The sequence below is a fragment of the Camelus dromedarius genome, chromosome 12 (assembly GCF_036321535.1).
Source record: "Camelus dromedarius isolate mCamDro1 chromosome 12, mCamDro1.pat, whole genome shotgun sequence".
Classification (NCBI taxonomy): Eukaryota; Metazoa; Chordata; class Mammalia; order Artiodactyla; family Camelidae; genus Camelus; species Camelus dromedarius.
In genome coordinates, this window is record NC_087447.1 from 32003374 (window position 1) to 32015709 (window position 12336).

The window sequence follows — 12336 nt, forward strand, 5'->3', positions numbered from 1 at the left end:
TCATTATCAGGAAATGTATGCAATTTGGACCATGCTACTTTTTATTCACAATAAATCAATATGTGTCATAAGGGCAAAAAAGGAAGTAATATTACTGGCTATCAGTGGACCTTCCCTTAGAGCAAGTCCCAGAAGACACTGCCAGGCTGGGTTGCTATAGCAACAGAGCTCTGGTACCTCTCTTGCTTGGTTCGTTAGAGTGAGTCAATTTTTACCACACAGGTGTAACCCTGAAGAATTTTTATGGTAAAGAAGAAATTACAAAGAACCAGTAACAATGTGTGTGACCTTTCCATTGATCTGCGATGATTTAATTCAAAACCAGCATAAAGACAGTGACTCCACAGTATTTCCAATTAAAGTATTCATTGCCTTTTCTTACAGCCTCTTAAGTAGTCACATTTCTTCAAATGTGAAGACAGGGAAAAAAAGAAACAAACAAAAAACCCTGAATCTTTAGAGTGTTAGCATGGAACCTGATATGGCTTTCCCCAACTGTGAAAGTCAGCTATAAAAATGTCTTGAAATAATAATATTAATCTGCTTTAAAAATATCAACAATGTGTAGGAAGACTCAAAGAAGACTGTACTGGCAATATAGAAGAATTGTCTTCTGACTTCTACCAAAAAGATATCAGGACGGAAAATAGTATATCTTACGATGTAGAGAATTCTAACTAGTTCTGTGCCTATTAAGATAGGCCATATAGACAAACCATTTTGAACAGTGTCTGGCATACAAGTAAACAGCTAATAAATATTGTTATGACTTTTATTACTGTCACAATGCAGGCAGGAAAGCGAGTTACATTCTTGTCCTTACAGTGCAGTAGCACTGTTGATCACACAACTGCAATGTCCTTTGTGTTCTGAATACTTGTAAAGTAAAAATGGTATAAGGAATACACTGCTATATAGTTAAGCTTTAAATATATTGCAAAAAAGGTGCAAATCCTTTTTGGAGGATTAACTTTGTGAAAAAAAATATGTGCACTTAGTGGACAGAGGGAGGCAGCCTGGAATGGAGTGTGTTATGGGTTTGGGAGTCAGGACTTCAACTTTATCATACCCACTATTTGAAATCCTAAACCCTCTAAGTCTTTGTCTTTTTATCTGTAACAAAAGGATAAAGACATTTTCCCAGCTGAATGGCGGAGAGGATTCAGTGAGACAATGTATGTAAGGGACTTGTTAAAATGCCTGACACAAATGACACTTACTAAATTTTAGCTCTTTTTCAAGTTTTCCAGTCATTTCCTTGAATCATAATTTCTAAATGGAACTCAGAAGTCAAACTGAATATAAGTGCAATATTTCTTAGCAGTTCTTTAATATACATAGGTTCTAACTTGGAAAAATGTAGAAAACTTTTATTTCAATATAATTCTATGTTACAAATTATGTTTGAAGTTGACTTGATTAACAATGCCTTTTCCAAATTATATTTTCATGACCTCCTAGCCAACCATGATGCTCTGGGGAAAAAAGAAAAAGAAAAAGAGAAAAAGGTGGGAGAGGGGCCATTTCTATGGTCAGATCCACTTGGAAAATGCTATGTAATATATCTCATTCTAATGATTAATAAATCACATTAGCATAGTTAACCCCCCAAGAAATCCCAGATAATCTCAAATAAATAAATCAGTATTGCTTAGTGGTAAAAGAATGGAAATTCAGGAGTTCAGCCTTTGAACTCCATTCTCACCACTCAGCAACTCATAATCTGGGAAGTTACTCAACCTACATATTTTCCAGCCATAAAATGGGCATGGCAACAGTGTTCACCACACTGGAATGAAAGATTAAAATGAGATACAGCATGTGCTCAGGCACAGGCTAATAGAGCCAATTATCAATAAAGAAGTTATTAAAAGAAGCCTGTTTAAACCCTATACCATGATCCTTCTTCTGTATGAATAATATTATTAACATCTTCTGGAACCATTATTCATTGGAACACACTTTGAACAACACTAAAATGCCATGTTAAGGCAGTGAAATTTGTAATTAAGTAAAAAATTATTCATCTTATTGGCATCCAAAGCAAGTAGCCCCCAGAAAGTCAGCTACCTCACATGTGACCCCACTGGCTTGTTCTGATGTGCTGGTATTGGAACACTGCGTTAAGTATAAAAGTCTTCCCCCTGTGGATGCTCTATTCATTAGAGTCATTTACATTTCATGCATTAGCACAGATCGGTTTATCATGCTAGATCATTTGCATGTCACTAACAATTGAGTCTTAAAGGGAAGGGATAATAAAGGATTAAAGCTTTCCAGACCGAGAGAGAAAACTGAGCGTATGATTCACTGATGGGGTCAGCAAAGAGAAGGGACAGTATTAAGGTGGTTATCTGTGTCCTAGTGCTAACCAAACACAGTTTGAATGAGTTTTCGAAAGAGAGAAATAAAATAGTAAAGGAAGACAAGGCAAAGTGAGCGCTTCATCCAAGGAAAAATACACCACAAGTTTCAGACAAGATGCAGAGTCCTCCCTGGTCTGAGTAACACCACGGTTCCAGTAAGCCTCCATGTCCTTTTATAGGCGATCAGAAGCTTAGGCAAAGGGCAGAAAAAAGAGCAGCCAGCTAATTAATCTGACACCTTTTAGAAATCCTTTTACTTATTCTTACATTTGCAACTGTATTAAGTTGCTGACTTCTCATCTTTTAAAGAGTTCATATTTTTTAATGTCGTCATTGGAAATAAATGCAGAACAGGAAAAAAAATCATTCACCCATAATTTAATGCCCTCTGAAAATTAAAAACTCTTTTCAGTTATTCCTGGTCCTATATCATTTCTGCACAGAGGTATTTTTATATGTAAATACATTTCAAGCCTGAGTTTTTTTTCCAGTTAACATTACATATTCAGAATTTCCTCACAACAATATAAAGAAGTCTTCGAAATGATCATTTCTAGTACCTGAAAGGTTATATTCTTCCATGATGACACCTGCAAATGATTTCTAATTGTGTTGTTATAAACGAATCTCTTCCTTCATATAGTTCTTCCTTCCTTTTAGATTAGTGGTTTTAAACTTTAGTCTCCACCAGGATCACCTGGAAGGCTTGTTAAAGCGCAGGTGTCCGGGCCCCGCCCTCAACGCTTCTGATTCAGCTGGGGCGGGTCCCAAGAATCTGCATTTCTAACAAGTTCCCAAGAGATGCCAAGGCTGCTTATCTGGGGATCACTTTTAAAAATTACCATCAGATTATTAACAGAATAATATCATTGCTGAATTGGGGTTGACAAATCGAATACTATAGACATTTTTATGACATCTAAGATAAATTTCTAAAATCCTTCACACCAGCTTTTACAGCTTTATATTGCCAATGGACTTCTTGATACTTGAAACCTGGGTAGATACCAACTAACCGAATAAACAAAAGAACAAAGGCAAATTCTTAACTTCTCTCCTCCTCAAAATCATAGCATTATGCCTGAGACCTATTTACCTTTCAAAGATACATAGCATGGCTAAATGGTAACATCCAAAGCTCCATGACCACAGAAATTAGCAAGGAGGTTTTATCATCACTCAAAAGTCAGTGAAAAATAATTGATCTATTTAAACCTTGGAGGAGACTAGCTTTGGATCTACACTTCGCAGATACAAACTAGCTGCATTTAGCTTTGCTTGTCCACCAGATGGTTCAAAAACAATGTTGCACATTGAAAGGTGTAGGACAAAAATCTGGCTTTGAGAAACTGTTTATGATAAGCTAAAAACAGGATAATTCCCACTTTGGCAGAGGATTAACATGTTTGCCTAAAAGCCACAGTCAAAAACTTCAGAGGTTTTCCGTTGTACTCAAGGATTCTTTATATTTGGGTAGAGATTACTCCCTTGGCTTTAAATGGAGACTTATGTAAACAAACATGCCCGTGGAAGAGTATAGATGCATCTACATACGAAGGCATTGGATGGCCATGTATGCAAAGTATTTGTTCATCCATTGGTTCCTTAAAAACCCGCAGATAACACATATGCTTAGCAAAGGTAACCTCTGCAGAGACTGTCTTCTGGGCTCTTTCTCTGTAATCTGCATACATTCTTTTTTGTTGTTGTTGTTCTTATTTGTTATTGCATTGCTTTGAATGCATAAAGAGAAGATGTGTTCAAATACACAGTAATCATAAAGCCATACATAAGTAAGCAACTGGGTGTTGTCAACAAACCTTGGAATTTGGTTAGCCCTAAAATCATGAACTCTGGCTTATGTTGAGAAGAGTAAATGGGGAGTAAACGTGTTAGATACAAATTTATTACGAGGATCACGTATTTATGACTTTCCAAGGAACAGTGTCTTCTATGTCAGTGTTTTGGTGATTGTTCTCTCTTTAAGTAAAAGTAAGTCAACAGTCTTAACAGCCTGAAAGGACCCTAAATTGTTTTTTGCACCGACTGGTTCATTATGGCCATATGCAGACATGGCTGCTCTCAGGATGGACAGAAAACTAGGGGATAAATGCTAAGATACCACATATATTTCATTGCCTGTACATTTTATAAAATAACATGCATAAATGCATCCCTTATTATATATTATGTAATAAATATGACCATATTTGGCAGCCTCCAAAAAGAGGACAAAGTTTAAAATACGCTAACGTGAAAAATACAGACTTCAGAAACCCAGCACAGCAACACAGACACTGTGGGGCGATCATGCCCCTAGTATGTCTGAAAATTTGACCAAAGGCATTTTCTACTTAATTCAGGTGTTTAGAGAAACTTAAAGGATCTTTAAGTTTGATCATTTGAAAATCAATACCTCTTTTGTGAGTAACACCTGCCAGTTCCTTACAATGAGTTAGTACAGAATGACAATCAAAAAAAGTAGTCCCTGCCACAAATCAAAAAGTACTCGCCAAAGTGTGCACACATCAGCGAGACATTTCCAGTTCATCCATTCAGTACAGAGAAGGAAAAGGGGAGAAAATGTGCGCTGATGGGTGTGTACGGCCCGCCTGTGAAATTTCAATTCCTGAACTATCGGGGATGAGAGGTAAAAAGTTTCCAGGGATAACCAGATACAAGAAAAGAAATTTTTGTAGAATCCCTTTACTCCATCAGGGTGGGAATGAACCGCTGGCAAGTCGGAAGGTAAGAATTTCAATGAATACATGTTAATGAGCATTTTCCCCTTTTTATGACGAATACTTTTCATTTGCAATTTAAGCAGTAAATAGAAAGTTTCTTTTTAAAAAATTGAGATTTGAAAAAAAAGGGCTAATTTTAAAGTGAAACCTGTTGTAAAATACAATACAAATTATATGTGGATGGTGCAAAATGAGAAAAAGTGAATGACTAAGGTTCATTAAAACCCTATTTTAAAATATCTGTCACAGCCACGACACTGTAACTTGCTCGGCCAGTCAGTCAATAACCACATGACAGTTAACTCTCTTACTGCAAGCTTACCTGGAACATTAGAAGCGAGAAACAGCACATTATATTCTGCTGTGGTAACTGACATTAAATTCAAATGCTATCACTAAGGAATTTGATGCATTTTTCTCAACAAAGTAAGTCTCAGTTCCTCTATAAACAATACATTCATAGATTTCACCAAAAGGAAACCATTGTCTGAAAAGAAAAATGGAATATCAAAAATATCTTACCTGTTACATATGATATAATAAATGTTATTCACATAGACATCAAATTCTTTGACAATTGACTAAATATGGAAGACCAGATACAAATAAATATATGCAATATATATTTTTGCCCAAAGATAGGTTACAGCAGAGGGGGAAGCATCTAATTTATTAATCATGTGTTTTGTCAACACTGTTACTATAAAAATGAATGAATGATTGTTTAAATAAATCAAACCCTATGCTTTGATTCTAGGCTCGAGGGCTGAATCTTCAAGAAGCCTGAGTTTCAACTGAGAAAGGTCAACCTGGTAAAAGTTAAACACATCTGTGGAGGTCATGCTAAATCACTACTTCTTAATGTGTTAAAGTGAAAGGAGGCAGTTTGGCTAAAATAAATGTGCTTATTATTCTTGTAATAAGGAACAATAAGTGATGACTGGGGCAACTGGCTACTCCAGTGAGGCCATTCTTCTAGATTTGTTCTCAAACCCCTTAAACGAATACGTCATTCTCTCTCTCTCATTGCCATTCCAAAGCAAGATAGCAATTATTACCTGGACATTTTTTTTAATCAATAAACACTGACTTAAAACTAGATTAAAATACAAAGTTATTGACATTATTTTTGAAGGGTGATTATGATTAAACTTTTCTTTAAATTACATGTGGTAGAGCCTTTAAAATAGTCGTACAAAAAAAATTTCAGTCAAAAGTTGAAATTAAAAATAACTCTACACTGGACAAAATGTCTACTGGGCCATCACTGATTTGAGTATGTTAAGAATGTTCATTGTGCTAGATGTGCACATTTGACTTATTCAGCTCTACAAAATCAACAAGCAAATACTTTAACTTATTCAAATGAGAACAGAATACAGCTCCTCTGACTCAAAACCTCCGTTCTTTAGGAAATGACTAAAAATAAGATAGAAAAATGCATTTATAGATTTCTAGGAGGATGTCAGTGCTTTGGTTTTCACTTATTTTTGAAAAGAAGAATTCTCGGTCTTAGGAAAAGCCACAAACTAGTTTTGAGAGGTCGAACTCTCTTGATTATTCACAAAACAGAGGGGAAAGGCCTGAAATACGACTTTACTGAGCCACTAATTACAGCCTAAATTTGTTCACGATATCTCGTCCGAGTTTTAATTAGGATGGCTGTGAAACGGATGGAGACCACCAAGTCATTCACTGGCACAGGCCCGTGTCTCTTTATTCTAACCCAGAAAACTAGTAAAAATTGGCAGTCGTCAGGTGAAACTAAATGTCTAAACAAAAAAGGAATTCGTTTTCTCTTCTCTTCCTCATTCTACTTGCTTTCTGTTTGGTGTGAATGTTTGTGTTACGTAAAAAGGCAAAGTTCTCTCTTTTTAGCCCTCGGTAGTAATTATGTATGATAATAAAAAATGTTCATACCTCATGTCTTCAAAGCCAACTGCAAGCACCGTAAGGGAGATGCCTGCTTAGTGACTGGCCACATTTTCCCTGGAGCACCCCACTCAGTCCTGTCTGTGCTCAGAAAGGACAAGCTGCCCAGTGGAAAGGAAGACTTTACCCTAATGAAGAGGATCTTCTCCCCGACGCGGTACCTTCCCTGAGAGAGCCTCTCCACACAGAACTTGCTCGGGCATTTGCAGGGAGGATCTTCAGAAATCCGTTTCACCTAAAGCAGAAGAGGAGGCAAGTTCATTCCCCTTAATCAGCTTCCATTTAGGTTAATTTGTTCTGCGGGTTCAAAGACCTCTGCACCATTAATGCTTTTAAATTTGTTCTATCTCAGACTATAGACATGATGTGAGCACAGAAATATCACATTAAATCTTAACTATGTAAAGGTCAGGCCCTGGAGGCACTTTGTGAAAGCCGGTAACTGCACTCAGGCATGAGCTGGAAGCGGACAAGGATAACAATGCTGGAGGATAATCATGAGCAAATCAGCCGGCGGTGCAGGAGTGATGGGCTGGGTTCTCGTGTTTGGAGTATTGAAAAAAATCATGCACACTGAGTTGCCAAGATAAACATATTGAAAACTAGAACAGAATGAATGTTAACATAGTGTATATGTTTTCTCATCACAATTTTAATATTAATATTACTCATTTTCAAAATAATGAGAATTTTAAAATTATTATTTTAAATGAGACTACTGTTTCACCTTACTTTGAACTCTGAGCCAGACTCTCTTTAAGGAATCATTTTTAATTCATCCAGACTAATCCAGAAATTCACTCCATCTCAGTAACTCCCACCTGACAAAACCTATTTCTGTAGCAGTATCTTACAGTTTACATGTATTTTGTAGAATCCATGTATGAACGTCAGATTTTCTCTGTTTTGTCTACCTCCATGCTCTTTATAAAATACATAAACTAAATGATAACTGAATAATGCTTATAAATAGTTGTGAGTATTTTTTAAAAAATTTATGGGGGGGAGGTAATTAGGTTTATTTTATTTATTTTTAATGGAGGTACTGGGGATTGAACCCAGAACCTCATGCATGCTAAGCACACACCCTACCACTGAGCTATACCTTCCCCCTAAATAGTTGTGACTATTAAAGACAATGTATAGTCCGTGATTTTAAAAATAAGGTTTAGTTTATTTATGCTTTCCTTGCTTGGGAACCTGCCACACTGTATCTCATAACTGTCCTCTCTTCAATTAACCAACCAACCAAACAACCCAAAAGAATAATGCCTTGTGTTTTGAGTCAAAGTTTCCATGGAAGACAGATCTAAATAATGTGTAGCCTGCATCTTAGAAGCTAGATAGAACACATTTAGATTCTGAAGGAATTCGCTTGGACTCCCCTCACCCCAATTCTTTCTTCCACAGAGATGTGATTCCTCGAGTTTTGTCATCAAAGAAATTCAATCGTTTCTCCAAATAATCCAATACCTGACCTCAATCAGCCTTCCACTAGACAACAGCTGTGGGCAGTGTAACACAAGAACTCACTTGCAGGCTGGTGTGTAGGAGTTAAACAGCTTGGTTTCCCTACCATCAGCAACGTTCCAGAAAGTACGGAAGCACAAGGGCAAAGCTAGAAAGAGTGGGTTGATCCTGAAGCAAAACTTACCTTAAGAACTAGACATAATGATGCCTCAGTGCAGACCTAGCAAGGAGAACCAACACTACTGCTGGGAAAAAGAGAATCAGTTTCAGGATGCATTTTTTCCATCAGTCCCTTCTGGAATTCCTACTTCTGCCAACATAGCAGCCTACAATTCTTTGTGCTTATTTGTGTCACAGTACATTGCATCTCGGTGGTTGGTTACCCTGAGTGTCTCTTTGCTAGATTGTGAGTTATTTAAGGGTTGAGATAGTGCTTCATTACAGCTTTAAATACTCGAAATAAAGCACAGTGCCTTAACAGCATGTAATATGTGTTCAGTAAATGCATATTGACACAACATTGTAAACTGACAGTAGTTCAATTTAAAAAGGTAAAAAAAAATGTATTTTAATAAATAAATGAATGGACAAATAAACTTAGGGACCTATACAGGACACGGTCAGGGGGGGATTAGTGCAACCAGTTAAGACTGGATTCAAAGAATCTTAGAGATGACATTCACTGAAAAAATGAGAGAGTTGCCTAACATTATTACATTAGTGATTAGGCCCATGTCTTTGAGTTCTGAATCTTTCCTACCATATGATACTAGGTCCACAGACACATCCACCCATCTCCCCAGTATTCACAGAAATCTACCCCTAGGCAGTTTTTGAAGGGATATTCTTAAACAAAATGGTGATGACAGAACAAGAATTACAAATGTCAGGTAATAGTAGTGTCATTCCCCTCCGTAATGCAGACCACATTCTGGGGTGGGGTGGGGCCACAGGACCGATGAATGTGTGCTGTTTTAAGTGGTCCTCTCTGTGTATCTCTTTCTATACATATTTATAAAAATGTTTTCAAATATTAATGTATGTATTATAAATTGTGTTTATTGCATACATTTCTGGAAGCAGGACAGGATTCCTTAGCACCACAATAATTCCACGAGAAAAGAAGGAATGCAGGAAAGGCAGGAGGGTGGGGTCAGGGAGGAAGGGAGAAGGACTTCGGCCACCCTGGATAAACCTGATAGTCCGCATCCTAAAAGCACGCAAATGTTAGCCACTATATATAAAAACAGATTAAACATATTTCTTCTGTACAGCACAGGGAACTATATTCAATATCTTGTAATAACCTTTAATGAAAAAGAATATGGAAATGAATATATGTACGTATATGCATGACTGGGACATTGTGCTGTACGCCAGAAACGGACACGTTGTAACCGACTCTACTTCAATAAAAAATAAATAAAGCACAAGGCCTGAATTTTAGGAGAGTTGTGCTTGGCGCAGCTTCGTAATTGAGCAGACAGTAAATTGGCCTTCAAGTGGTTCCTCTCCCAGGAAGTGACAATCACAAGTATGTATGTATGGAAAGTTTCTCCATCTTGAAGTGTTCTTAGACCAAACACAGAAACCGTTGGTATCAAATGAAATAAAACACAAGAAACACTTTCTCAAGAGGCCTGCCCTTCTCTAATACCTTCCTAAGCTTGGAAAATATACTTGTGCTGTTTCTTTTTCTTTTTCTTTTTTTTTTTTTAATCAAGGGCTTTTGTGTAGTTGTGAGAGAGGTGCAGGCAGAAATGGAAGCGCGAGGCCAGACTGTGGGTAGTGGAAACAGATTGTTAAGTAAACAGTGACTGATGACATCTGTGCTTCTTCCATTACCTCGGGAGAAGTCAGTCTGGCAGGTGTTCTGTTTTGGGCCAGGAATCCAGCCAGTTTTCTGCCGAAATGGGATTTCAAGAGGAGCCTGATTACTCAGAATTATACTATCTCTCATCCCCAGACTGAGGAAGTTGATGGAGGAGAGGAAGAAAGTAAGAATGGTTTCTTAGAACTGTATTCAACTCTTTGTGTGGGAACGGGCTCCGTACAAGGGAACTCAACCTGACCCCATCCCTGTCTCACGGCTGAGTCACTCTGTCAGGACATCTGGGGAATAAATTAATCTGAATAGACTCCACTGTGTTTCTCTCAGGATGTTTCACTTGATTAAAGAAGGTGGGAGGTATTACCCACATAAACGGTCACCAAGTTTTTTTTTTTCCCCCCAATATTCCACGATTCTCCTAAGCACCAACCAAGGAAACATGAGGACACATTGAAAGTTTCACAACTGACAGTTATTGTTGAAACTGTTCGCTGGAATATGACATCTTAACACAGGTCCCTGTCTCTCTCTTTTTCTTTTTTCCTTTATTCTTTTCTCTATTTTTTCCTTTTCCTTCTTTACTTCCCTTCATTAGCCTCTTTCTTTTATTTTTTCCCTCTGATGTAAATAATAACTTTGTCAGTGTAGAAACAGCCACTATTAATAAGTAAACACAGGAACTTAGCAAGCAATCTTTATGTTATATCCCTATTTTAAAGCATATATATATAAAAAGACCAGCAAAAAAAAAAAAAAAAAAAAAGGTGGGGGTGGGTATAGCTCAATGGTAGAGTGCATGCTCGGCATACATGAGGTCCTGGGTTCAATCCCCAGTGCCTCCATTCGAAAAGAAAATAGCAAATCACCCGTTGGAGTGCATGAATTTCAGCCTCCCTCTGGCTATACACGCCTCATCTGCAGTGAAGCAATTGTCATAGGAACTATTTCCTTTTTCTATCTGACATGCAAAGCTTTGATTTAAACCATTAGTGCAGGGAATGGTTTTTCTCTCTGTCCCACTGTCCCTGAAATAAAACACTTCAATGAAAAGCTATCACTTACACAGAATGCAACCATTTCAGTGCAATTTCCCCAACATAGAGTGAAGGAGACTGAAAGAGGCTGCTGTGGCCAAATAAGCATGGAAAATTCCAGGTTAAACAAGACTTTATGGAATTCACCAGTGCCTTTGATATGCCAGGGTGCACTGCCAAACGCTAGGTAGGGGCTACAGTAAGCTGTATGTCTCAAACTAACCTAAGCATGGAATTCTTTTCCCCGTGGGGCATCTGGTGGTGTGAGTGTCTGACTAAACATTCTTTGAGGAATGCTGGTTTAAGGGCTGTGAACACAGTACTCCAGCTGGCAGCAGTACAGAAATACCCACTTAGCACATTTCTTCCATCCAATGAAAACCTCTTACCTAGCAGATGGTTATGTTCCCAAACTCTGTTTGATAAACTTTAAAGGGGGTTTAAAGCTTCTCTGGAATCCCCTTAGGTGTTTCTAGCTGAGAGACAGAAGTTGGAGTAGGGCAGAGCAACCTCGGAGTGACAGTCTTGCCATTTTCATGAGGACCTATCTCCTTCTGCCTCTCCTGAACGGGAGTACTCCTAACACTTGCCCCAAATCCCTTTCATTGTTGTTTCAACACCTTCTGCCTCCTGTCCTTTTTCTCCCCTTCTCAAGGAAGAGGGATAGCTACACGTGAGACAAGCTAGTAAAGAAAGGGAACCATTCTAGCCACTTTTCCCAGGTTCAAGAAATTGGCTTCAAGCAGCAACACCTCCTCCCTCGGCAAAGCTACAGCGGAGCTGAGAAGTGCCCATGGCTGTTCCAAATGAATAGAAACAGGGAGACTCCTTTTTAAACTCTGGTTACCCACATTGCTAAGTTATCCAACAAGCACGGTGCTCGATATAGATGGATGAAGTATGGCCCTTGCTTTGAGAACAAGGACTCTACCCAGAGAAGAACAGGTGTTTATGCCCAA

The 12336-nt window shown here is 38.0% G+C and overlaps 1 protein-coding gene across 1 annotated transcript in view; it reads right to left on the minus strand.

Annotated features, from left to right (window-relative positions):
- GAS2 (growth arrest specific 2) overlaps positions 1-12336 on the minus strand; it is a 110423-nt gene that overhangs the window by 40424 nt on the left and 57663 nt on the right. The window contains exon 6 of the mRNA XM_031459869.2: positions 7170-7277. Coding sequence (XP_031315729.1) covers positions 7170-7277 — 108 coding nt within the window. The remainder of the gene's footprint in view (positions 1-7169; positions 7278-12336) is intronic.